The sequence below is a fragment of the Rhincodon typus genome, chromosome 33, assembly GCF_021869965.1.
Source record: "Rhincodon typus isolate 14 chromosome 33, sRhiTyp1.1, whole genome shotgun sequence".
NCBI lineage: Eukaryota > Metazoa > Chordata > Chondrichthyes > Orectolobiformes > Rhincodontidae > Rhincodon > Rhincodon typus.
Genome location: NC_063364.1, coordinates 32,699,773 through 32,726,046, shown reverse-complemented (window position 1 = coordinate 32,726,046; position 26,274 = coordinate 32,699,773). Strand labels below are relative to the sequence as shown.

The 26,274-nt window shown below is 41.4% G+C and overlaps 1 protein-coding gene across 3 annotated transcripts in view; it reads left to right on the top strand.

Annotated features, from left to right (window-relative positions):
* blm (BLM RecQ like helicase) overlaps positions 1-26,274 on the top strand; it is a 49,077-nt gene that overhangs the window by 9,415 nt on the left and 13,388 nt on the right. For all 3 annotated transcript variants that reach the window (XM_020533277.2, XM_048615870.1, XM_048615871.1), the window contains exons 4-14: positions 528-705; positions 6,276-6,394; positions 7,720-7,852; positions 12,223-13,025; positions 14,682-14,873; positions 17,202-17,320; positions 18,251-18,364; positions 19,504-19,602; positions 21,184-21,332; positions 23,088-23,194; positions 25,464-25,624. In XM_020533277.2, the coding sequence (XP_020388866.2) occupies positions 528-705; positions 6,276-6,394; positions 7,720-7,852; positions 12,223-13,025; positions 14,682-14,873; positions 17,202-17,320; positions 18,251-18,364; positions 19,504-19,602; positions 21,184-21,332; positions 23,088-23,194; positions 25,464-25,624 (2,174 nt within the window). The remainder of the gene's footprint in view (positions 1-527; positions 706-6,275; positions 6,395-7,719; positions 7,853-12,222; positions 13,026-14,681; positions 14,874-17,201; positions 17,321-18,250; positions 18,365-19,503; positions 19,603-21,183; positions 21,333-23,087; positions 23,195-25,463; positions 25,625-26,274) is intronic.

Sequence of the window (26,274 nt, the reverse complement as noted above, 5' to 3'; positions counted from 1 at the left end):
TGCTTGTTTTTGTCCAGCGCAGACTCGATGGGCTAAAGGGAATTTTTCTGTGTTGTGGACCTCTATGATTTTACTAAGTGAAGAAATTCCTTCTCATCTCAGTCTTAAATGGCCTACCCCTTATGATGCTGTGTTCTAGACGCAACAGCTGGAGAAGTGGTCTTCCTGCATCAATCCTGTCAAAGCCTCCAAGAATCCTACAAATTTCAATGAGAGCATCTCTCGTTCTAGCTAATCATGGAGAATATAGGCCCATTCCATACAATCTCTACTTCTAGTAAAGCTCCCTTGTCCAGGATTCAACTTAATGAACTTTTGTGTTATCCCTGCTAAGGCAAAAATCATTCCTTGAGAAAGGAGACAAAATTACACAGTATTCCAGATGTGGTCTCACCAAAGCCCAATACTATGGCAGCAATGCTTTCTCGTTCTTGTACCAATTCCCTGGTGATAAAGATTACTGTACTATTGATCCTCCTAATTGCTTGCTGTACCTGCATATTAATTTTTTTTTACGATTCATTTAGTTGACCTAACGGATGCTGACAGCTTCCTAAGCAATCAGCCACAGCCGCAGCTGGATACCATTCCCACGGCTTGCACGCAATCCAGAGAGCCGGAGAATGAGGGTTATGAGTCTGATTGTATTCCGCCGTCTCCTGAAAGTGATCAGCTTTCTCTGCCATCGTTCATAAAATGTCTCAGGTTTGCCTGTTATAAGCAATTGTATTTACAGTACAGTATGTGAGGGAAGAGACATCCTGTGGCTAGGAGTGTATTGTTCTGATCGTTTTCACTGAGTGACTTTCCTCAGTTACAGAATGTATCATTTTAAAGTAGAATTAGCTGCCAAAGTGACAGAGTTTAATGGCCTTTGCTGTTGTTACTGTATAAATCACCCAGCAGCTTGTGGCAAGGAGGAGACACCCAATGAGCTAGAATCACCACAAGTTGATGGACAATTTGAGGCACTCCATCAATAGTCTCAAAAATGGCAGCTTGCCCTCAGCTTCCCTGAAGTTTCAAAACCACTTAAAGTTAGTGTAGTATTTAACAAAGTAGGTATTTATATTCCTGCAAAACCAAGCAACCACTTTGGCTCAGAGTGGGAACAATTTAAACCACGGCATCTCGTTTCTGGAGCTAGTGAACTGTTCTTAGAGATTTTAAGCTTTTTTCTTGTTTTTTTCTTTCTGTCACTCTTTTTCTCTTATCCAAACTGCTCCATTTCTTTATGTCATTTTCTGAATGTGATTTGACTTGAATTCACCTGATTTCCTTCACTGTCATTTCCCTCAAATAAAAGCAAAATATCATTGGATATTTTGTTGGATAAACTCAGCAGGTCTGGCAGAATCTGTTGTAATAGAAACAGAGTTAACATTTTGAGTTACATGACTTCTCTTCAGAACTGAATAGGGTTGGAAAATGTTGCTTAAAGGGGAGGAGGATCAAGTGGAGCAGATGGTGCGGGTGCCCAGAGCAAAAGACAAAGGAAGCACTGTTATTAGTGAAGGAGTGTGCCTGATACAAAATAGGTATTAATGACAGTCATGAATAGTCAAATACAGGTTGGCTTTGGTGGGAGGGAAATGGATGTAATCAAAATATAGGACAGTGTTCACAGTCTGAAATTGTTGAACTCAATGCTGAGTCCTGAAGGCTGTAAAGTGTCTAGGTGGCCTATGAGGTGCTGTTCCTCCAGCTTAAATTGGACTTTGTTGGAACACTGCAGCAGGCCTAGGATGGAATTGTTAGTATGGGATATGCAAGTGTATTGGAAGGACAAGCAACCAGAAGGTTGGGGTTGTTCTTACAGAATGGAGATGTTCTGCAAAGCACTCACCCATCTGCATTTGGCCTCACCACTGTAGAGGAGACTGCAGTGTTTGCAGCGAATACAGCAGACTGGATTGAAAGAAGTGCAAGTAAATTGCTGCTTCACCTTGAAGGAGTGATCGGGGCTCTGGACAGTGAGGAAGGAAGAGGTAAAAGGGCAGATTTTATACTTGCAGTTGTATCGGATGGTGTCCTGGGTGTGACGAAGCATTAGGAGTGAACTAGGTTGTCACAGAGGGAATGATTCCTACAGAATGCTGACAAGGTAGGCACAGAAAGATGTGTTTAGTGGTGGTATCCTGCTGAATGTGATGGAGGATGATCCTTTGAATGTGAAGACCGGTAATATAGAAAGTCAGGTGAAGAGGAACCAGAGGTGGTTCTGGGAGGGAGGGGAAGAGGGGCAGGAAATGGGTCAGACACTCCTTGCAAAGTAGCAGCATGACCTTGAACATGTTGAATGGCAGAATGTTGAATGGAAGGTCTTGAATTGTAGCTATGTAAGACCGTGCGCTGGAGTATTGTTTGAAGTTAGAGTCTGAAGTCCTGGCATAAGATTTGAACCCAGCCCAGGCGATAAGCAAATGTTGCTGACTTTTCCAAGCAGCTACTTTCTGTGGTGTATCACCCACCTCCTGCAAGGTGCATTGTGCAAGTTAATTTAACTTCTTGACACATCCTTGGGCTCAGGTACGTCTCCAAGGTCAACCATGTCTTCATCTTCTGGTTTTGAAACAGTATCTTGATCTACCTTTTCTTGAGGGCACCAGCTTTTGTCACAGACAAGACCAGTGCCTGAACCCTTTCAAACATCACCCAAGTATCCATTCTTTATGCATGGAATTTGTAGTAAGTCTTTGCTCTGCTGTGTAACTGCAGGGGGGACTAAAGTTGGGCCCCACTTTGTGTTCTGCATCCCTACATACACAGTGTGGAACTAACAGCAGCAAGAAATCTAGTCCTAGCAGTGCAGAGACCAACTGTTGGTTCTTTCTTTGCTATTCCACTTAAGATCAGGTGACAGATCAGATATTGAACCCAATTATCAAAACTTGAGGTTTTCTAGTATCTATAGCATAATACCATTGTAGACAGTCCAAGAATCTGCCAAATAAACTACATCTCCAGAGATGCAGGGCATTTTCTGAGAATTGGGATCCTGATCTCAAGCTAGATGCTATGAGGCATGCATTGGCTAGGATAAACTGGCCAAGGATACTTAAGAGGTTGACAGTGGATAAACAATGGCAGATGTTTAAAGAATACGTGGATGAACTTCAACAATTGTACATCTCTGTCTGGCATAAGAATAAAACGGGGAAGGTAACTCAACAATGGCTAACAAGGGAAATCAGGGACACTGTTAAAGCCAAAGAGGAGGCATATAAATTGGGCCAGAAAAAGCAACAAACCCAAGGACTGGGAAAAATTTAAAATTCGGCAGAGGAGGACAAAGGATTTAATATGGAAATGGAAAATAGAATATGAAAGTAAGCTTGCAGAAAACATAAAAACTGACTGCAAAAGCTTCTACAGATATGTGAAAAGAAAAAGACCAGTGATGACAAATATAGATCCCTTGCAGTTAGAATCAGGTGAATTCATAATGGACAACAAAGAGATGGCAGGCTAGTTGAACAAATACTTTTGGATCTGTTTTCACTGAGGAGACTAAAAATAACCTTCAAGAAATGTTAGGGAACAGAGGGTCAAGCATGAAGGAGAAACTGAAGGAAATCCTTATTAATCAGGAAATGGTATTAGGGAAATTAATGGGATTTAAACCTGACAAGCCCCCAGGGCCTGGTGCTCTGCATCCCAGAGTACTTAAGGAAGTGGCCCTAGAAAAAGCGGGTGCATTGGTGATCATTTTTCCAGCATTCTGTACAATCTGGAAAAGTTCCAATGGACTGGAGGGTAGCCAACTCCACTCTTTAAAAAAGGAGGGAGAGAGAAAATGGTGAATTATAGGCCGGTTAGCCTGACATCGGTGGTGGGGAAAATGCTGGAGTCAATCATTAAGAATGTAATAACTGAGCATTTGGAAAACGGGGACAGAATCGGTCCTAATCAGCATGGATTCACTAAAGTGAAATCATACTTGACAAATCTTGTGGATTTTTTGAGAATGTGACAGTAGAGTAGACAATGGTGAATCAGTAGATGTTGTGTATCTGCACTTTCAAAAGACTTTTGACAAGGTTCTACACGAGATCAATAAAGAAAATTAAAGCTTATGGTATCAGAGGTAATGTATTCACATGGGTAGAGCACAGGAAGCAGCGAATTGGAATAAACGGGTGCGTTTCAGAGTAGCACGCAGTGACGGTGTCGCAGGGTGCAATGCTGGGACCCCAGCTGTTCACAATATACTTTAACAATTTGGATGAAGGAATTGAACGCCATGCCTCCAAATTTGTAGATGACCCTAAGCTGGGTGGCATTGTGTGCTGTGAGGGGGATGTTAAGAAGCTGCAGGGTAACTTGGACAGACTGGCTGAGTGGGCAAATACTTGGCAAATGCAATATAATGTGGATAAATGTGAGGTTATTCACTTTGGTCACAAAAACAGGAAGGCAGATTATTATCTGAATGGTGGCAGTTTAGGAAAAGGTGAAGTGCAATGAGACCTGGGTGTCACGGTTGAACAGTCACTGAAGATTTGGCATGTAGGTGCAGCAGGCAGTGAGAAAAGCTAATGGCATGCTGGCCTTCATAGCGAGAGGATTTGAGTATCGGAGTAAGTGTGCCTTGCTGCAGTTATACAGGGCCTTGGTGAGGCCACTCCTTGAGTATTGTGCGCAGTTTTGGTCTCCTAGTTTGAGGAAGGACATTCTTACTATTAGGGAGTCCAACAAAGGTTCACCAGACTGATTCCCGGAATGACAGGACTGACATTATGAGGAAAGACTGGATCGACTGGGTGTGTATTCGCTGGAATTTAGAAGAATGAGGGGGATCTCGTAGAAAGAAATAAAATCCTGATGGGACTGAACAGGCTCGATGTGGGAAGAATGTTCCTGATGTTGGGCAAGTCCAGAACAAGGAGTCACAGTCTAATAATAAGGTGTAAGCCATTCAGGACTGAGATGAAGAAGAATTTCTTCATTCAGAGTTGTGAACCTGTGGAATTCCCTCCCACAGGAAGCTGTTAGGGCCAGATCATTAGATATATTCGAGAGGGAGCTGGATGTGGCCTTTACGGCTAAAGGGATCAAGGGACATGGGGAGAGAGGGTGGGAATGGGATATTGAGATTCCATGATCAGCCATGATCGTATTGAATGGTGATGCAGGCTTGAAGGGGCTGAACAGTCTACTCCTGCACCTGTTTTCTATGTTTCTAAATATTGCTACTTTCCTAAATCTCTTCCATCTGTAATGAAGTAAAGAACGGATTTATTTGCCATTTCCTTTTTTATTCATTCGCAGGTTGAGGGCATTGCTGGCTAGGCAGCATTTATTGCCCATCCCTAATTGCCCAGAGGGCAGTTAAGAGTCAACACATTGCTATGGGTCTGGAGTCACATATAGGCCAGACCAGACAAGGATGGCAGTTTCCTTCCGTAAAGGACAGTAATGAACCAGATGGGTTTTTCCCAACAATCAACAATGGATTCACGGTCATCATTAGATTCTTAATGTCAGATATTTATTGAATTCAAATTCCACCATCCGCCATGATGAAATTCGAACCCTGGTCCCCAGAATGTTATCTGGGTCTCTGGATTAACAGTCCAGAGATAATGCCACTAGACCATTGTCTCCCCTCATAGAATGCCTTAGACATAGTGAAAAATCTCAGGGCCCATATCAGAAGTACGACAGGTAGATTATCAATCCTGATTCGCATAAAGAGAATTGTTTTAAGGTGAAGCAGGTGGTGTGGAGCTCCGGAGACTAAATTCCAGCGTGTAAGGTAAGGGAGTAAAGGTCACAGCTACTGATGAAGTATGGGGAGTTATTGATGGAGTAGTTTTGAAAAGTTGCAAATTTTTTTTTAAAAATGAGCACTGTAGCACCATGTCTGAGGGTCATAAGTTGGTGGTACCTGTCTACCCTTGATGGTAGCGGATAATGAATCTATGATTCCTCATCCCAGTTAAGTGAAGTGGAATCAGCTTGTAGGCAGGTTGAGTTAGCTTTTCACAGACCCACAAATGCATGTCAATGGCACAAAAGATGGCTGTCATCCACAAACCCCTTTTCTGTACCATTTGACCTTTAACTGGTTCACAGTCATTGCAAAAATCCTCCACGTTTGCTGGATAATTGTGTACCTGGTGTAAATGTTAAGTTTAGCATTTATTATCTTGCAGCTTATTGCTGCTGCTGGTTTTCCAACATGGATGATTATAGAACTAGGAAAACTTGATCATTTCTGGACAGCTGTGTTCTTCATTATAATCATTTATTGATAAAATCTCTGTCCACAGTGACTCAGCAGAGACTGTGCAGTCCAGAGAAAGATCTATTTCCTTGACTTGTTTACAGCCAGAAGAAAAGGAACACAGCAAAGGACCAGTGCATACATCAAATAATGCAACAGATAAAGGTAAGATGAGCTAGCTGAGACTCTGTCCTTTTGTAGGTTGCGAAAGTGCTTAAAAAGTCTTACAGGATTCTGGGCTTCATAAATCAAGGCATAAGATACCACAGCATGACTGAATAGATTAACAAAGCTAGGTTTATTCTCCTTAGAGAAGATATGATTGTGAGGATATTTGAGAGAGGTGCTCAAAATTATGAGCAGTCTGGGCAGAGTAGATTGAGGAAGCTTGCCATTTGCTGAAAGATCGAGAATCCCAACTTAATACTGGCAGAGAAACAATGGCATCGTGAGGAAAAGTTTTTTCATGGGGCAAGCCATTAGGGTCTGAAATGCTCTGTCTGAGTGTGTGCTGGAGGTAGGTTTATTGTCAATTTCAAAAGGGAATTGAATACTTGTCAGAAGACAACAGTTTGCAGGGCCACAGGAAAGGAGCAAGGGAACAGGACTAGATGAGTTGCTGTTGCAGAGCCAGTGGCGATACAGTGGCCTGAATGGCCTCCTTCTGTAAACATTCTAAGATTCTACATTAAAATGTCTTTATATTCTACATTTCCTTGCTGTTAACATTTTTAATGAATTCCTATGTCCAGTGCCCTTTGTAATAGGAACTGCCATTGGAGGAAGGATGTAATTACAGGGTTACCAGCTAAACGGGCAATTCACATTCCAAATCTCAACACAGAAATTTGTGATAGAAATAGTAAAATAAAGATTTTAAAATGGGTACTGCATTAAGCCTGCATGCTGTACTTCTCATCAACCATTTATATTGGTTATAAAAAGTCATCTAGTCTTGACTCCAATGCTCATTGTCAAAGGATATTGGCTAGTAAGATTATTAATTACTTTTGTATTAAATCCAGTAAGAAATTTAGGAGAAACTGCTTTAGCCAGGGAATAGTGAAAATTACATGTTATTTACAGCTTGTGGACAGGCCATTCAGCCCAACTGTTCAACATGAACTACCTCCCATCCTCAGCTCACCCTATCGTTATATGCTTTCTCTGTTCCTTTCTCCCCTCTAATTGTCAAGCTTCTCCTTAAATGCATCTGTGCTATTTGCCTCGTTTACTCCATGTGAGAGCAAGTTTGACATGAATCCTGAAAAGCAACCTGACAGGTTGAGGTGTAGAGGTTTCCCATACAGTTACCTGTTTGGCATTCCTGGTAGTTTCATGTTTGATCAGATGGGTCCCAAAATGTTTTTTAAAAAAAGCCCTTTTTCTTGGTGACAGATTTCAGATCTGCTGGCTAGATGTTTGAATATTTAAACTTGAGAATTGTGTATATTTAAGACACCAATTTTGCACATTTTGAAATGAAACAGACACACCGGTGGGCTACAGCAAGCAGTTGATTCAAGTAATGGAAAATATCTGTAGCTTGGTTGATCAGATTCCTGTGAGTGAACTGCAGCTTCTGTCCTGTGCAAGTCAACTGCTTCAGCAGAGAGAGCTCAGGTAAGTGTTCATGGCCAGCTTCGCATCTTGCACCTTCTATAAACTTCAAATTGTTCAAAACTCTCCTCCCTATTTGGTAATTTGCACAAAACCCTGATAGCCTATCTTCCATCTGCCAGCTGACCTACATAGACTCCGAACCTGCAAAACGTCTTGATTTTAATGTTCTCATTCTGTTTTTCAAATCCCCAGATGCTCATCCCTTCCTGTTTTGCTCCAGAAAGCCAATCTTTAGATCTGGAGCCAGTCTTTACACACTTTTATATTTATGTACAGAGTTGACCATTATACTCGTATACCTCCTAACCTCATGGCGCAGTTGAGCTAGAAGGTCTGGATTAAGGTCCTATCTGCTCTGGAGGTATGAATGCAAGTGGGTTAACATAGCAACCTAAAGTTTCTCTGTATGTTATTTTTAGGGGTTCAAATGAATTCTCCAGTTAATATCTTATCACCTGCAAACAATAAAATACAAATATACAGTTAACACTTGCTATCTCTGTAACCTTTGCCAGTCTTACAGCCTTTCAAAATCTGTGCATTTCTTTACTCTTATAGATTTCATAGAATCCTGATAGTGTGGAAACAGGCCCTTTGGCACAACAAGTCCACACCGACCCACAGAGCATCCCACCCAGACCCATCCCCCTATAACCCACCTAATCTACACATCCCTGAATACTACAATTTAGCATGGCCAATCCACCTAACCTGCACATCTTTGGACTGCAGGAGGAAACCGGAGCACCCGGAGGAAACCCACACAGACACAGGGAGAATATGCAAACTCCATACAGACAGTCCCCCAAGGAACTGAAATTGAACCCGGGTCCCTGGCACTGTGAGGCAGCAGTGCTAACCACTGAGCCACTGTGCCACCCCTGTTCTGGCTGGTTTCAGATCCCTACTTCCTTTGTTTCACTATTAATGGTTTGGCTTTTTGATGCTTATGCTTTGGGATTTCACCACATGTTTCACTGCAAGCACCTACTTCTTTGATCAAATGATTAGTCACTTATTCCAATATCTCCTTTGCTAATTTGCCAGTTCTTATCTAATGCTCCTGTGAATCACGTGGAATATTTTACAACATTAAAGGTGCTATGTAAATGCACATTGTTAATAATTGCCTTGATGAAATAAAATATTTAGAACCTAAGCTTTTGATGCACTTTTTAGTAACATATTCCATTATAAACATGGGCATGGGAGCTTATAATGGAATGCAAAAGCAATGACAGAATATACTGTTTTAGAATGGGACTGTGCGTTGTCTGTACATCTTGGTCAATGATTTCCTGTCTAGTTGAAACTTACACCATCAAAAATTCATCAAAATCTATCAACGTGTTCAGCCAGTTAAAAATGGAAAGTGAATCATAGAATCCCCGCAGTGTGGAAGCAGGCCATTCAGCCTTTTGAGTCCATGCTGACCCTATGAAGACCCTCCTACCCAGACCCACCTCCCTACCCTATCCTACTCCTGCATTTCTCATGGCTAACCTGCACACCTCCAGACACCATGGGCAATTTAGCATGGCGAACCCACCTAACCTGCACATTTTTGGACTGTGCGAGGAAACCGGAGCACCAGGAGGAAACCCACACAGACACTGGGAGAATGTGCAAACTCAACGCAGACAGTCAGCCAAGAGTGGAATTGAACCTGGGTCCCGTGGTGCTGTGAGGCAGCAGTGCTAACCACTGTGCCACCACAGTGCTGGAGAAGAAACTTAGCAGGTCTGGCAACATCTGTGGATAGAAAAAGCTGAGTTAATGCCTTGAGTTCATTGACGCTTAGTCAGAACTGAAAGCCATAAGATAAAGGAGCTGAATTAGGCTGTTCAGCTCATTGAGTCCGCTCAACCATTCAAACATGACAGATATGTTTCTATTCCTAATTCTCCTGCCTTCTCTCCTTACCAACGAAGAACATATCTATTTCTGTCTTAAATATACTCAATGACTTCCATCCAGAGCTCTTTGCAGCAATGAGTTCCACAGATTAACCACCCTCAGGCTGAAGAAACTCCTCCTTATCTCAGTTCTGAAGAGTCATTCGTTCACTCCGAGGCTGTACCCTTGGGTCCTAGTCTCTCCTACTAGTGGAAACATCTTCTCCATGTCCACTCTATCCAGGCGCCTCCATATTCTGTAAATTTTGATTAGATATCCCCTCATCCTTCTAAACTCCACTGAGTACAGATCCAGCGTCCTCAACTGCTCCTCATATGACAAGGCCTTCTTCCCCAGGATCATTCTTGTAAACCTCTGACCCCTTCCAACACCAGCACATCTTTAGAGTCATAGACATGACAGCACGGAAACAGACCCTTCAGTCCAATGCATACGTGCCGACCAGATAATCTAATCCCACTTGCAGCAATTAGCCCATATCCCTCTAAACCCTTCCTATTCATGTACCCATCCAGATGTCTTTTAAATGTTGTAATTGTACCAGCCTTCACCATCTCCTCTTGCAGCTCATTCCATACACACACTACCTTCTGCATGAAAAAGTTGCTGCTTAGCTCCCTTTTAAATCTTTCCCCTCTCACCTTAAACCTGTGACCTCTAGTTTTGGACTCCCCTACCCTTGGGAAAAGATCTTGGCTATTCACCCTATCCATGCCCCTCATGATTTTACAAACCTCTATAAGGTCACCCCTCAGCCCTCGACGCTTCAATTGAAAATAGCACCAGCCTAACCAGCCTCTCCCTTTAGCTCAAAACCTCCAACCCCGGCAGCATCCTTTTAAGTCTTTTCTGAACCCTTTCATGTTTCACAAATCTTTCTTATAGCTGGGAGACCAGAATTGAATCCTAAAACACAGGGTCCAAAACTGCTCACCATAGTCCAAATGTGGTCTGACCAGAGTCTTTTATAGCTTCAGCACTACATTTCTGCTCTTATGTTGTAGCCATCTTGAAATGAATGCTAACATTGCATTTGCCTTCCTAACTGCCAACTGAATTGGCATGTTAACCTTAAGAGAATCCTGAACTAGGATTCCTAAGTCCCATTGTGCCTCAGATTTCCAAAGTCTTTCCCCATTTCGAAAATAGTCTACGCCTTTATTCTTCCCATCAAAGTGCATAAGCTCACACTTACCCACATTGTACAGTATTCCTTCTTCCATTTCATTGCCCAGTGTCCAAACTTGTCCAAGTCCTCCTTCAGCCTCCCCACTGCCTCAACACCACCTCTCGCTACCTGCAAACTTAGTAGCAATGCTGTCAGTTCCTTCATCCAGATCGTTAATGTATAATGTGAATAGCTGTGGTCCCCAACATGGACCCCTATGGAACTCCACTAGTCACTATCTGCCTGACAAAGACCTCTTTATTCTTACTCTCTGCCTTCTGCTAGTCGGCCAAAACAGCTGGGAAAGTGGGATTTATGCTGGTGGCAAGGAGGAGAAGGAATAAGTTGAGTAGATGGAGATGGTGTCCAGAGAGAGAAAAAAGGGAGAAGCAGACAAAGGGATTGCAGATGATAACTCTGGAGATAAGCACTGAATGGTTGCTAGCAAGAAGTCTGAATAGTTGAAAATGGGTTGGCTGTGCTGGGAGTAACCCATACAGACAGTCGGTCATGCACATGGAGAAAGATGTTCACACTGTGAAAATGTTAAACCCACTCTTGAGTCCTGAGGGCTGTTAGTCACCTATGCAGAAAATGAGGTGTCCCTCCCGATTGCGTTGAGCTTCACTGAACAACTACAGCAGGCCTGTGACAAAAATGTCAATGTGGGAACATGATATGTTGAAGTAGCAGGCATATGGACGCTCGTGGTTATTTTCACAGACAGAGTGGAAATCTTCTGCAACGCGATCACCCAGTCTCTGTTTGCAGATTCCCAGCTCCACATTCTGTACATCTCCCAGTTTATCATCAGCAATTCCTTTTGTCTACTCCTCCCTTTTTTTCTCTCTCTTGAAACTGCTTTCAACTATTCGACTCGTTCCTTCCCCCCCACCATCATCATCAGCAGCAGCAACATAAGTACCATCATTTTCCTAGTTGCTTTCAGTTCTGACAAAGGATCACTGAACTTGAAATATTAACTGTTCTCTCCACAGGTGATGCCAGACCTGTTGAGTTTCTACAGCACTTGTTTTTGTTTCTGATCTCCAGCATCGGGAGTTGTGTTTTATTTTACTGTCCCTGGAACTGTGCAATGACTGGATGTCCCTCCAGTGGTAGAAAGGAATAAGGCAGAAGTTCTACTTATTGTCTGTGCTTTGTGTCTAGAATAACTAAGAGCTATACAGTACTATATTTGGCAACTATTTGCCCTACACACAGACCGTTACTGCTTCGGAGCTCAACAACAGACAGTATAATGAATTTTGATTTTCCTTTCCAGGAGAAAAGTTTTGGCTGATCAGAATGGATCACAGAGCGCACTAAATGGAGGTATCTCAACAGCTGCCACATTATCCAAGCAGAGCAGTGCGATGGGTAATATTTCTACAGATCGTGCTACTCCTCCTATCTCCTTTAACTCATCCCAGGGACCTGGTTCTCCTAAAACGTTTACCTTCAAGAAATCTTCCTTGAAGACCATGGGCATGCCTAGAGATAATATTTTCAGTACTGATGATTTCTTTGCAATGGCTCGGACTTCTGAGAGGAAGAGTGCAACATCTGACAGTTACAAAAGCTTGCTCAGTAAGTCATGTCTCCAAAGAAAGAAGCTGGACTCCTCAATTGGAGGGAACAAGGCCTCCCCACCAAGTGCCCCTCAGTCCAGGTATTCCTCACTCAACTGCATTTCATATGGATCTCCTGATGCTGAAAGCATAAGTGACTTGGACAAACCCACACACGCATCTGCTGCAAGAACACACTCTGCTGCCGATCAGAAGCTGCTCATTGAAAACGGTAGGAGCTGCAGGGTTGAAGAGGATTCGATGTTTGACGAATTTGATATTGATAACTTTGACTTTGACGTTGACGATTTAGATGTAGAGGAAGTCCCAGAATGTTTTCTGAATTCACCATGTCAACCTGCAGTAAACATGTCACACGTAGCAATTCAGCCAATCCGAGAGGGAGGAACTAAGAAGGCCTGGAAAACAGCTCCAGCTCAAGATGACAATGAATGCACATTTCGTCCCTCTGCAACTGCTAATTTCAAAAATCCCCAAGCACTGCAGGACTCCTCAGGTAACTAGTGTTCCAGCTTTAAGTTCTCTTTAAGGTTTCTAATAGAACAAATGACCTTGTTTAAAACACATACCTGATTAAGTAGTTCAGTCATTATATTTCAAACTTAATGTACCCAAAACATTAACTCACACTGTGCCCAGGCCCTCAGTTGCTGACAAGCCCTCTGCTGTTACAACCGTATGCTCCTTAGATGATCCCAATCCTCTGCCGCTCACTATGTGCTCTCACTTCCTTTTAATTCTTTCTTTGAATATGAGCACCGTTAGCAACCGATTGCCCAGCCTATAGCCACTCTGCTTAAACATATGTATTCAGTGTTTGATGTAAACAAGTGTCAAACATGTTTGGTAAGGGTCTGAGTCACAAAGTCCAGAATGGACAGATTGCCATTGCCAAAGGGACATTACTGAACTAGTTGGGTTATTAGTGTGACAATCTAACAGCATCACGCTCACTGTTATCAGATTTTTATTTCTGTATCGTCTGCTGTTTATTCAGTGCTGTCCCTCCTGTAGCTTGACTCTTAAAGATCAACACAAACCTGGGTTCTGAAATCTCACTTGTCCTTTTTTCAAGGTCTTAATATCCTTCCTGAAATCTGCCACTCAAAATATTCTAGCTTGAGGCCTAACCAGTGATTTTTAAAAATCTAACGTGACTTTGTATTCTGTGACCTTCTTAATAATACCAAATATCGAAATGCTTAACTATTTTAGAAGTTTACTGTTTCACTTGATTTCTGAATATGCAGCCCCTCAAAATCATGCCATTTAGATTATACCAGAAGGATCTTTATGTTGTTTTCTCAAAATGCAAGACTTCATGTTATTCAGCATGTGTGGCCTATTCCTTTTAATAGTCATTGCTGGAATGTCAACATTGCAGGCTGGACCAGCAGTTATTGAACTGCTTCAGTCTGTGGTGAACAAATACCCACAGTGCTATGGGGAAAGGAGTTCCTGGAATTTGACCCATCCACAGGGAAGGAACACTGACGTATTTGCAAGCCAGGATGTTGTGTAGCTTGGAGGGGAGCTTGCAGGTGGTGATGTTCCCATGTATTTGCTGCCTTGTCCTTCTGGTTGTTGGACGTTGTTGGTTTTGAAGATGCTGTTGAAAGGGCTGGTGTGTGGCTGCATTGCATCTTGTAGATGATACACAATGCTGCCATGGTGCATCATTGGTGGAAGGAGCATTGAAGATTGTGGATGGGGATCCAATAAGCAGGCTGCTTTGTTCTGGATGTTGTCAAGCTTCTTGAGTGTCATGGGAGCTGCATTCATCCACAATGCATTCCATTACATCCTGGCTTGTGCCTTGCAGGTGGTGGATAGGTTTTGTGGAGTCAGCATGTAAATTACTTGCCACAGAATTCTCAGCCTCTGACCTGCTGATGAGGCCACAGTATTTATATGATTAGTCCAGATCAGTTTCCGTTCCATTGATAACCACCAAAATGTTGATAATGGGGGATTAGCAATAGAAATGTCGAGGGAAGATGATTAGATTTTTTCTTATTGGGCATGGTCATTGTGTGGCATAAATACTACTTCATCAGCTTATCTGTGTCCACCTGTATGCACTATCATGCTCGCTAAGTATTAGACTTCTAAGTGGACCCCTGCAAGAGCTGATGTGTTACTTTTTCATCAGGGGCTTCCCGTGAGCAAGGACATTCTAAAAATCCTGTGCTGGAGCGTTTCCGTGGCTTCCATTTCCCACACTCCAAGGAGATGATGCGTATCTTTCACAAAAAATTTGGACTGCACCAGTTCCGAACAAACCAGCTAGAAGCAATCAATGCCGCCCTGCTGAACGAAGACTGCTTTGTCTTGATGCCCACAGGTAAGTACCCAAGACATCCTGGATTAAGTAGCTCAAATAATTTGGAATTTTTTATTATATCAAAGGCACTAGCTAAATGGAAGTTAATTTTCTTTATTTCTGATTACTGATTTTAAGTCCATAACGGAGTTTATTTTTCTTTCTCTGTTGCCTGCCAACCCAGGCTGATGTAACAGATTCCACAGCTGCTCTTCAAACAAGCCGTGAGGAATTCTGGGCAATATATTTATTTTATTGTTTGTGGAAGTTTGTGCACAATTTGGCTGCTTGAGCTTCCGGCATTACAACAGTAACAGCATTTCGTTGGCTGAAAAGTGCATTGGGAAATTCTGAGGTTATCGAAGGTGCTATGGAAATGCAAGTCCCCTCTCTCTGCTAATCTTGATGATTCATCGCAATCTTCTTTTTGCCCTGCCTTACTCAAATTTTATCCTGTTTCCTCCACGGTGTTGAAATTAAGCCCCATCACACCATCTCTAAGTCTGACCCATTCTTTTGCAGGATCTCTGAGCTAGGGAACTCTTCCCCTTCCACTATCCTCATCTACATGTTCTTGCAAACCTCAATTGAGGGCCACCAAATCATTATCTCCCACTTCTTTCCAGCTATTTCCAATTTTGGTGACTTCACCTTGAATCAGTATTTCAAATTAAATTAAAATATTTAATCGTTATCACTGGAAGTGGCTAATTTAAAGATATTCAGTTTGCTCAAGATCTATTTCCTTAAGGTGGGAGAATCATTTTATGGCAAATTCTAACACAGTTTGTCTAGTGTTCTGTGTGAATGTTGCTACAGACACTCCACTAGGGTGTTTAACCATCTCATTCACAGCTTGTCCTCACATTCATTTATAAGAATTACTTGGATTTTGAAGGTGCCTTTCATGCCTTATGATGACCCAGTGTGTTTCGTATGCATCAGCATGCTTTAAAAGGGTAGTCACTGTTTTCTGCCACATTTCATACATTTCAATGAGCATATAGCAGGGCTCTCAGAAGTACCAATGTGATAATAACCAGGTAATTTGTTTTAGTGTTACCTGGTTGAGAGAGAAATATTTGCTAAAACACTGGGGGAAGGAAAACATGGCCCCAGATTCAATATCTTATCCAAAAGATATGATCAAATAAAATGTTTATTAGATGATTTTATTTAAAGAGCCTTTCTGTCATAAAACATACAAGGATCAAATATAGCTCCAGTTGTAAGTGCCTGTACTATGACAACTGGGCTGCTCCCAGGCGTCTTAGTGTCTTTAGGCATGCTGCCTTACTTGGTATATTGTTCTCCTAAATGTGACAGATATCATTTCAGTGCTTTCCAATGAATGCTGTTGTTTTTCTTCCCTTCATTTGTTGTGTGCATGTATATTCTGTTTGTGGTATCCCTTTATAACAGTTATAATTAAAATATTGCATATCTCCCCCAATAGCTGGTTGATAAAGGCCTTTTGTTTCCCCTGGGTGCCTTGACATGATCATGGTGTGCAGAATGCTTATGGGTCTGAGTCTTGCTCAGTGAGTAATTGAGCCTTCCAGAGCAAAATAGACCCTCCTTTGATCTTGATCTGTTCTGAGTTAGTTAGATGGTGGTGGAAGCACTGCTGTTGACCTCTCTACCTCTGTTATTCAGTGACACCTCTGCATGCTCTCCCTCACAAACCAGCTCCCCATTCCCAATGAACATAACAAGGTAAGATTGAGCCTTTCTTTGAAACGAACAAAGTGCTGGAGCAACTCAGGAAGTCTGGCATCATCTGTGGAGAGAAAAAGAGTTAACATTGCTAGTCCAGTGCTCGTTTGTGGCTTTCTTTGATCTCCCAACATTAAATACACAGTGACACACTATGAAAGTCATTCGTGTGGAGACAATTACTTGGCTGGCATGTTAGAAGTAAAAAAGTTTTGGGACATCCCAAAGCACTTCACAACCAAACAATTGTTTTTATAACTATAGTTACTATTGTTATATAGGCGTATGTGACAGTCAGTTTTCATTTAATAACATTGATGGGCTGTAGGGCCTTTTTCTGTGCTATAGACCTTTATAACTGTATATCCCTATCCCACAAATGGAAAAGTTAAGTGATGACAGGGGTAATCAGTATTATTACTGGTGGTAATAGGAGGTTTAATGTTGGGAGGTCACCATGACCAATCCCTTTTCTATCATCAGTGTTGCAGAGGAAGGTAAACGTGGCAAAAAAAAATGTCAGAAAACCATCTGGTCTTCTGGAAAACAGTCATTACGCAGCAGCCCTTTGTTGCAGATTATTCTCCTAGCCTGTGTTTCTATGTTGTGATTTGTCCTGTCTGTCTGTTTCAGGTGGTGGTAAGAGTTTGTGTTACCAGCTGCCAGCTTGTCTCACCCAAGGAGTCACTGTTGTGATTTCCCCACTCAGGTCACTGATCCTCGATCAGGTGCAGAAGCTGACCTTGTTTAATGTGAGTTTAAGTGTCTCTGTATTCACTTCAGTAATTGAAATGCACCTCCTGTTTCTCATCAGTACTATAGTAATATAACTTTGCAAATAACCAGGAATATTTCAATGCACTTGTTTGATGCTAAAATTGTTTTTCGTGTGGAGAGAAAACTGAGTGGAGACTTAATAATGGGATTCAATGTTGAGTGCTTTAGACAGAGTAAAGAAGGGGAATTTGTTTCCTGGCAAAAAACGCCGTGGTGATTTTAAAAAAAAAAAAAAGGATTTGTCAAAAGTACCAAAGGGAGATGAGTTTTTTTTGTCTGAAACAGCAGTAAAACCAGATACGATAGTAATTTTCAAGAGAATTGAATAAATGTTTTGAGGAAATTTGCATGATATGTGGAGAATGTGGGACTAATTGAAACATTTTTCAAAGAGATGGCACAGACCCAGTGGACAAATGGCCTCTTTCTGTGCTTTATTGTTTAATGCTTTATATTAAAGGTAGCAAAAAGGAGCTGTTTGAGAGGAGAGCTATGGGTCTTTAATTAGATTGAGCAATGTAGGTAGACTAGGGGATTACAGTATTTAATCTGCATTAAACAGGTGAAAGGGAATAGACTCCCCGAATTTAGCACTGACATGATATACTGTTTCTTTATAAGAGATGGATTGAAAGTTTGTGATTACCTGTACGGTGTGCTCTTTCTCGAAACTCCATTCCAATGTTGTTGCTCATTTAAGACGTCAGTCTCACCCCCAAGGGAAGGGAAGAGAGATACAGATTCAGTGGATGATTGTGGACCACTTTGACACCCATCCAAAACACTGACAACCCTGAGCGTGTGAATAGATCTAGTCAGCACAAGCAAACCATTAAGAAACTTTTGTGGAGGGAGAGAAGGCCTGGAGACATGTTTGAAATGTGTACTTTATTTTCCATTAACAGATTCCAGCGACACACCTAACTGCAAATAAGAGTGACTCTGAAGCTGCCAGTATCTATATGCAGCTGTCCAAGAAGGATCCTGTTGTGAAGTTACTCTACTGCACGCCTGAGAAGGTGAGCCTTAAATGTGTGCTTTGATTAGATTAGGGAGTTATTGACCCTCCTGATATTCTGGTTTAATTGGCTAAAATTGTCCTCTTTCTCTCTGGTGAGTCTAAGATTGTGGGCTGTATGTGAGGAGACAGTTTGACAGGCTTAAATTGGGAGTTTCCACTATACCCTCCTATATCCACGTATCAAATGTATAAAGTTGATTGGAAAAGTGTATAAACACAGCTTTCTAATTTTATAGACATGATAGAGAAACGAACTGCTGCGTACAATGTCATAGAAGTGTTCTGAAGCAGTCATACTGGACTCAAACATTGAATCTATTTCTGTCTCTGCAGATGCTGCCAGACTTGCTGAGTTTCACCAGCACATTCTGTGTTGTTTTTCTGAAGAAGGGTCTAGGCCCGAAACGTCAGCCTTCCTGCTCCTCTGATATTGCTTGGCCTGCTGTGTTCATCCAGTGCTACACCTTGTTATCTCTGTGTTGTTTTAGAACCATTTTTGTTTCCTCTGCATTTTTGATTAAATATTTCATCTGAATGGAAGTTTCATCATAAACTCAGATCTCTTTCCTTTTGGAAATAAAAGCTGAACACAGTACTAACTATATTATAACTGAACAAATTAGTAATGATGCTTATAGCCACACACAATGACAGCATGATTTAGTGACTTAAAAAATAGGAATTTACTTACAATGAGGCTGAGGAAAAGTATACCCACATCAGAGGAGCAATCCCTGTGTTGTATGTGCAAGAGTTGTCGGAAACACATATCATTCAGTATTGACCCTGTTCCATAGTTTGTGGAAATATTGAGAGTTTGTTTTTTAGTACCAGAATCACTAGCAGATTTATAATTTAATTGTGGTTGACTCTTAACTGTGCTCCAGCTGGCTAGACGGTTGTACCAAACAACTACAGCAATAGATAGAAAGTGTTTACCATCCTCTTGGGGAACGAGAGAACCGAGTGATGTGCAAATCCTGGAATGAACTTTAATTTGGTCACTTGACACAAAACATTAACTCTGATTTCATTCCACAGATGCTGCTAGACCTGCTGAGCTTCTCCAACAATTTCTGTTTTCATTTAAGTGACATTTCCCTAGCCTAATAATTTTGATTCTCCTTGTTAATTCAGGTCAGTGCCAGTAACCGACTGATTGCTGCATTGGTAAATTTGTACGAGAGGAAACTTTTGTCTCGTTTTGTCATCGACGAGGCTCACTGCGTTAGCCAGGTAACTTGATGCTTCTGTTTCTAGATTTCTTCTTTGACTCTGGTGGCACTCTGGATCACAAGGTATCAGGTTCAAGCCCCATTACGTTGTATAAAATATCAATCACCAATTAGAGTTTTGGATGAGACATTGAACTGAGTTGTCAACAGCTCTTTAGATAGATCAAAAAGACTGCCGGAATCTGAAAAAGAATGAGAGAGTTCTGCCTGGTGTCCTGCTATTATTTATCCCTCAACCAAGATCACTAATAGAAATTATCTGGCCATTTGCACATTGCTGTTTGTGCCACACTTCACTGGCTGTGAAATGCTTCAGAATATAATAAGGTTTTTAATAATATCGTATAAATGTACATTTTCTTTCTATTCGTACACGGAAGGTTGGGTATCGCATGTTGCATGCATGCTAGAATGTGAAATGAAGGGTCTTTCTGTCATATTTGTCACTAATTGAAGTGCTTGCCTCCTCCCTTTGAGTCCATGCTTGCTTACCATGAGTGCGATAACCAAGCTTGAGACTGTTTGCATGCCCACACTCCCATTTCCCATCCAAGTATCACTGAATGAGAAATAGGAAGAGACATACAGGCTGCATTATTTCTATTCCCCAGGGGTTGAAGATACTTGTAACACCCCGGCTGAGAGAAGTTACTTCAGTGCAGACTGAGAACTGGACCCAAAATGTGATGCTTCACTGATAGTGGTGAGCTTCCTCTTGTTTTTCTAAACTGACTCCAGTTCCGCAGTCATCAGGAGGAGTATGTTTTGAGTGGGTGGATGCACACAGCTGACAAACACCCTCAGGAATAGCAGAGAGCAATATCTTTTTCAATATTATACCTGCTGTTCAAAGCCGTGATTCATCTTGTAAATTAGTACCAAATGAGCGTAGGCTGCGGTTTACGATGCATATCACAGCTCACAGCGGCTTGTACAAACAAAAGATCTTTTCCTTGGAGATGCTCCCTATTAAGATCTCAGTGGTGGCTACAACTGAAGACAAGCCTGTCTTGCAAAATGTCATTCTGTGCTGACTGCTCATCTGTTGACGTTTGATGAACAGGGCCAGTGGATGGGGGTTTGATGTCCATTTGGGAGGTAGAGGGGTCTTGGAGACCCTCTGTCATTAAGATCCAGAAGAAGGAATCCATTTTAGCAGCACACCAGGTGAACAGCCAGCCTGTTCCCCAGGCTGTACAAGGGTCAAATGAATACTGAATCCTAATTTTCTTTCCCACTTTTGTCTCTTCCTTCCCTCTTCCTCACTAGAAGCTCTTCCTTCATTCATTATTCCGTAGCTACATTGCAGTAACGATTTTTTTTAACTTTCTTCTTTCGCTTCACTTTATGTTTTCCTAGTTTATGTAAAGTGATCTGAGGCCTTGCTATATATGCACTTATAAGCATTGCTCATGTTGACTGCAGTATTGCAACTGGTTGTCCCCTGTACCCTCATTACTAACACCTTGGTGGCAGTAAATGTTACTGAAGACTTGTTTTTTTCTTACCTCTATGTGCTCATTCCTTAATTACTTCTGAAGTCTTTCGGAAGTTAACTCTTTCTGTTTCTATCTCTATTTAGTGGGGCCATGATTTCCGTCCTGATTACAAGAGACTGAATGAGCTTCGGAGCAAGTTTCCCTCGATCCCAATGATGGCCCTGACGGCCACAGCCACACCCAGGGTCCAGAAAGATATCCTCAACCAGCTCAAGATGTTGAAGCCTCAAGTGTATGTTCCTTCTTTTCTTGGTGGATGAGAGGTGTGATAGAGTATTATGTTTAGATTAATTAACAATGATCAGATATTCACTTGTGCGCTTTTCAAAATGTCACATTTCAGATTTCACACTTTGGTGAGTTTTTAGAGAAAAAGCTGAAACAGTTATTTCCTGATGGTTTTTCTGACATTGGGTAGGAACCAGGGATATGAAAACCTCTGCCTATCTACGAACACAGCTCTCCAGGAATTGAACCTTCGGCCCTAATGATGCCCAGTTGTATCTGAGCAGCAGAATCGTATCATTCTGCAGTATAATGCTTCCATCCTTCTAAGCCATGATCTTCTGCCGTCCTACAAGCAATGCCAAAGGACTATTATAAATATGTTATATTTTAATAATTATTGGTACATTAGTTTATGTCATGCTCTTTCAGTTGGACAAAAATGTTTAGTCATCATCAACAACAATTCTTAAGACCCAGATTTAACTCTGAATCAAAATTTAATTTTATCTACTGCTCCCTGTATATCTCCCATGCACTTATCAATAAAAATTGTAAAGAGAGAGGGGCTTGGATTTATATAACACCTTTCTGATCTCCAGGCATCCCAAAGCACTTTACACCCAATGAAGTGCCTTTTGAAATGTCGTCACCATCATAGGGCATGTGACAACCAATTTGCACATAGCCAGCTCCCACCAACAATGTGAAAATGGTGATATAATCTGAGATTTAGAGATGATATTTGAGGATAAGTGGTAATCCTGGGTCATTGAGTTGCATCTCCGGCTCCTCTGTATTGTGAAAAGCAATTTTCCTTCAAATCAACTTTATTTATTTGATATATGTTATTCTTTTTCCCTCTTCTAAGTGGCACTCAGTCCTTGTGATGGCACTTGTACCTTGGAGTTAGTAGGTTGTGGCCTTGAAGCTCCACCGCAGAAGTTGAGCTCATAAAACAAGCTGATATTGCAGGAGCATTGCACTGATTGGGATGCTGTCTTTTTATCAGAGCTACTTAACCAAATCTTGTTTTCTAACACAGGGGAATATTAAAGATCCCATCCCAATATTTGAAAAGGTGGAGGTATTTTCCCCCAGTGCCCTGGCCAATATTTACGCCTCAACTGACCCAACTGAAAACAGATTAAAATGTAACTTAAAATAAAAGTGACAGTTGCTGGAGAAACTTAGCAGGTCAAACAGCATCTGAGAACAACAGAGTTAATGTTTCAGGTCAATGACCTCCACATAAACTAACAATTTTTTTCAGCTACTTTGGGTTTCTAGCATCTGCAGTTTTTTTACTTTTGTAAAATGTAATATATCTTGCTCAAGGAGACTTGAGATGGTTGGACCATGGTATTCTCACTGGCTAGTAAATGAGCTTAATGCATTGGAGATGTGGGGTTGAATCCCATTTATCATTTAATGAATCCCGGTATCATTTAAGTGTAAGCTGCTGCCTTTTTACCCCTCTTGATCTCGTGCTGTAGCAGTATATCTGGCTGCTAACATAAGGAATAGCCAAGGTACTATGAGCCTACAAATACCTCCCTCATCTCGATGAATAAAGTATCCTGCTTCTGTTCTGTGTGTCCCACAATGAAGTAACTGATTTTGGGAAGTGGGCAATCAATCAAGCTTATTCATTCTGTAGTATTCCTACAGTTCTGTGGATTCTGTACAGGCTAGCGAGAGTAGGCTATCACTTCTGTTCTATGGAGTTCTGGTATTGAGGCTTCATGTTGAAATTCTGCAGGTTCACCATGAGCTTCAACAGACACAACTTGAAGTATGAGGTCCTGCCGAAAAAGCCTAAGAAGATTGCTGAAGACTGCATTGATTGGATCCAGAGGAACTATCCACGTAAGCGTCAATTGAGTAGTGTACTCCTCTCCTTTGGCTCCCCGTATAAAGCTCAACATTTCTGACTTATTGATTATTTAATTGTTTTGTATAATTAGGGATAAATATTTATATGCGTGACATGACACTCTGACGTGGCTGTACTGGATCTAGTAATCTAGTAGATCATCACTGGTCACATCTTTGGAGGGAACATAGTCATAGCCTGTATAAAGTTGGGAACCTGCCAACTTTTGCATAGGTAACTATCTCATGGAAAATGTTAAAAACAGTAACATCCCTCTTTTAGCATCCATCTATGGGAAAATGGGACCTGGGTGTCTTTGTTCACCAATTGCTGAAAGTGAGCATGCAGGGACAGCAGGAGGTGAAGAAGGCAAATGGGATTTCATAGCAAGGAGATTCGAGTACAGGAGCAGGTATGTCTTGCTGCACTTGTACAGGGACTTTGTGAGAACACGCTGGGAGTATTATGCGCAGTTTTGGTCTCCTTATATGAAGAAGGATATTCAGGCTGCAGAGGCACTGCAAAGAAAATTTACCAGACTGATTCCTGGGATAGCAGGACTGGCTTATGAAGAGAAACTGGTTTGGATAGGACTATATTCACTGGAGTTTAGAAGAATGGAGGGGGAATCTCATAGATACCTATAAAATTTGAACAGAGCTAAACAGGGGGACATCCTTTTAGCATTTCCTAATGACTGGGGAGTCTAGAACCAGGAGTTACAGTTTGAGGATATAGGGTAGGCCATTTAGGAATAGGATGAGAGCTTTCTTCACCCAGAGTGTGGTGAGCCTGTGGAATTTTCTGCCGCGGAAAGCCGTTATGGCCAAAACATTGTATGTTTTCAAGAAGAAGTTTGACATATTTCTTCAGGCTAAAGGGATTGGAGAGAAAGTGGTAACAGGGTACTGAATTGGATGGCCAGCCATCATCATAATGAGTGGTGGAGCAGACTTGAAGGGCTGAATAACCTACTCTTATTTTCAATGTTTCTTTGTTTGAGGTTTAAATGTTTAAGTAGTTATCCACTACCATATTTTACTGGTGGAAGTAGTGGCTGTAATTTGCAGTAATTCAATCTCTGTAAGGTTTGTTCATTTTATTGCGTTCTCTCTCTTGTACTGTCTCTGTATCTCTTATAATATTAAACTTATTCATTATTCAGTCAATATTTTTACAATAGGTCACTTTACTATTGATTTTCCGTTAATTTTCAATGTAATGTGAGTCTGTTGTGAAAGCTAGAACTAACTTTATTTCGATTGCAAGTTTGTAAGTAAAATCACTTTTTACTGAACTGGGCAGAGGAATGTGTTCTAAGTTGATAATGTAATGATGAACCAAACCTGTTTCTCACCACTGTGCACAAATGAGTTTCTTTGAAGCACAATAATCATTGTGATGTTGACAAAAATATGGTTTGCATTCTGCTGTACCCCTCCTGTGCATTGTGGTATGTTGACGTGGTTCCCAATGTATAATCACAAAACCTTGGGAATCTTAATCTAATTTTTATTTCCACAATTACCAAGTGTTTAAAACTCAAACTTGATGTTATGGAGAGTTGTTAACCTTTGGTTGAATGTATTCTTGAGGGTTATATCACATCACCACCAGTCTCCATCCACCCCTCCTCCAGATTTCCACTATTGTTTGCATAACCAGTTCATCCTTATGTTGCTGTGCCCCCACCCTCTCTCCATTGGTCACTCTACCAAGCCATTTTCATATAGCTCCACCTTCCATTTTAATAGGAAACAAAACCTACTTGAATGATTCTAGACGTGGTTACTTATTTCCAATATTATTGTAACAATAGACAGAAAATGGAAACAACATGACCTCTTTTTTGTATGACTTTGCATCTGGATTTTATGGACAGCAGGAGGCTGACAAGTTCTGGAGACTCCAGGCCAGCCCTGGAGAGTTGATAACCCTAGTCAAGGCTGAACCTGAGCCAATCAGCTTAAGGTGGAAACTGTCAAGCACAGCATGCAGAAATGTTTTCAAATGCAGCCTTGCAAGAATATTGCTGTTTAACATTCGGTGACATTCCCACTAAGACTCCTGGCTTCTTGGTCAAGCGTTTAGTCTTAAAAATGATCCTTGGGATTTATCATCAAATCTTGGAGGATTGTCAATCCTTGTGTCATATAATGGATACTTTCTGATTTACCTCACTTGTTGATGGTGCTCAGCAAACTAAGGGACTTCATCTTTTTAAAAGATGCTGCACTAACTCCCCATTTCCATCATTAACAGGCGACTCGGGCATTATTTACTGTTTGTCACGGCATGAATGTGACACAGTGGCTGAAACACTGAAGAGAAATGGAATAGCCGCACTGGCCTATCATGCTGGCCTTCAGGATTCCGACAGGGATCTGATACAAAACAAGTGGATTAATCAGGAAGACTGCCAGGTAAGGAGCCCTTAAAACTCAGGTACAGTTATCTTCCTTGATCGGTGGGTTTGGTTCTTCGTGCACGATATCTTCCGTAGCTCAATCCGCCTACGAATGGTAACAGTTTCTCTCTGTCTGACTGTCCATGCCGGTCATGATTTTGAACATCTCTATCAGATCACTTCTCAACCTTGTCTTCTCTGACTAAATAGAATGGAGCAGATTGGAGGAGGCTATTCAGCATACTGTGTTTCTGCTGGACCTATGAGACAGTTGACTAATTAATTCAATTCCTGCAACCATTTTTTTAAAAAAATCCCTTTTGAAAGTTACCATAAAATCTGTTTATATTGCCGTTTCGGGCAGTAGTTCCAGATTATAACTTGCTGTATAAAAATAATTCTCCTCACCTTCCCTCTGGTTCTTCTGCCGATTTCCTCAAATCTGTGTGTCCTGCCTACTGTTTAGTCAAGAAATAGTTTTTCCTTATTTACTCCATCAGAACTCCTTAATTTTGAATATCTCCAAGGAGAACAACCCCAGCATCTCCAGTTTCATATAGCTGAAGTCTTTCAATCCTGCAAAATCTAAGTTGCCAATAATATTATTATTTTAAGTGAGTTCTTCATGTGCAATAAATTTTTTTGTGGAGGCTGAGGATATAACTT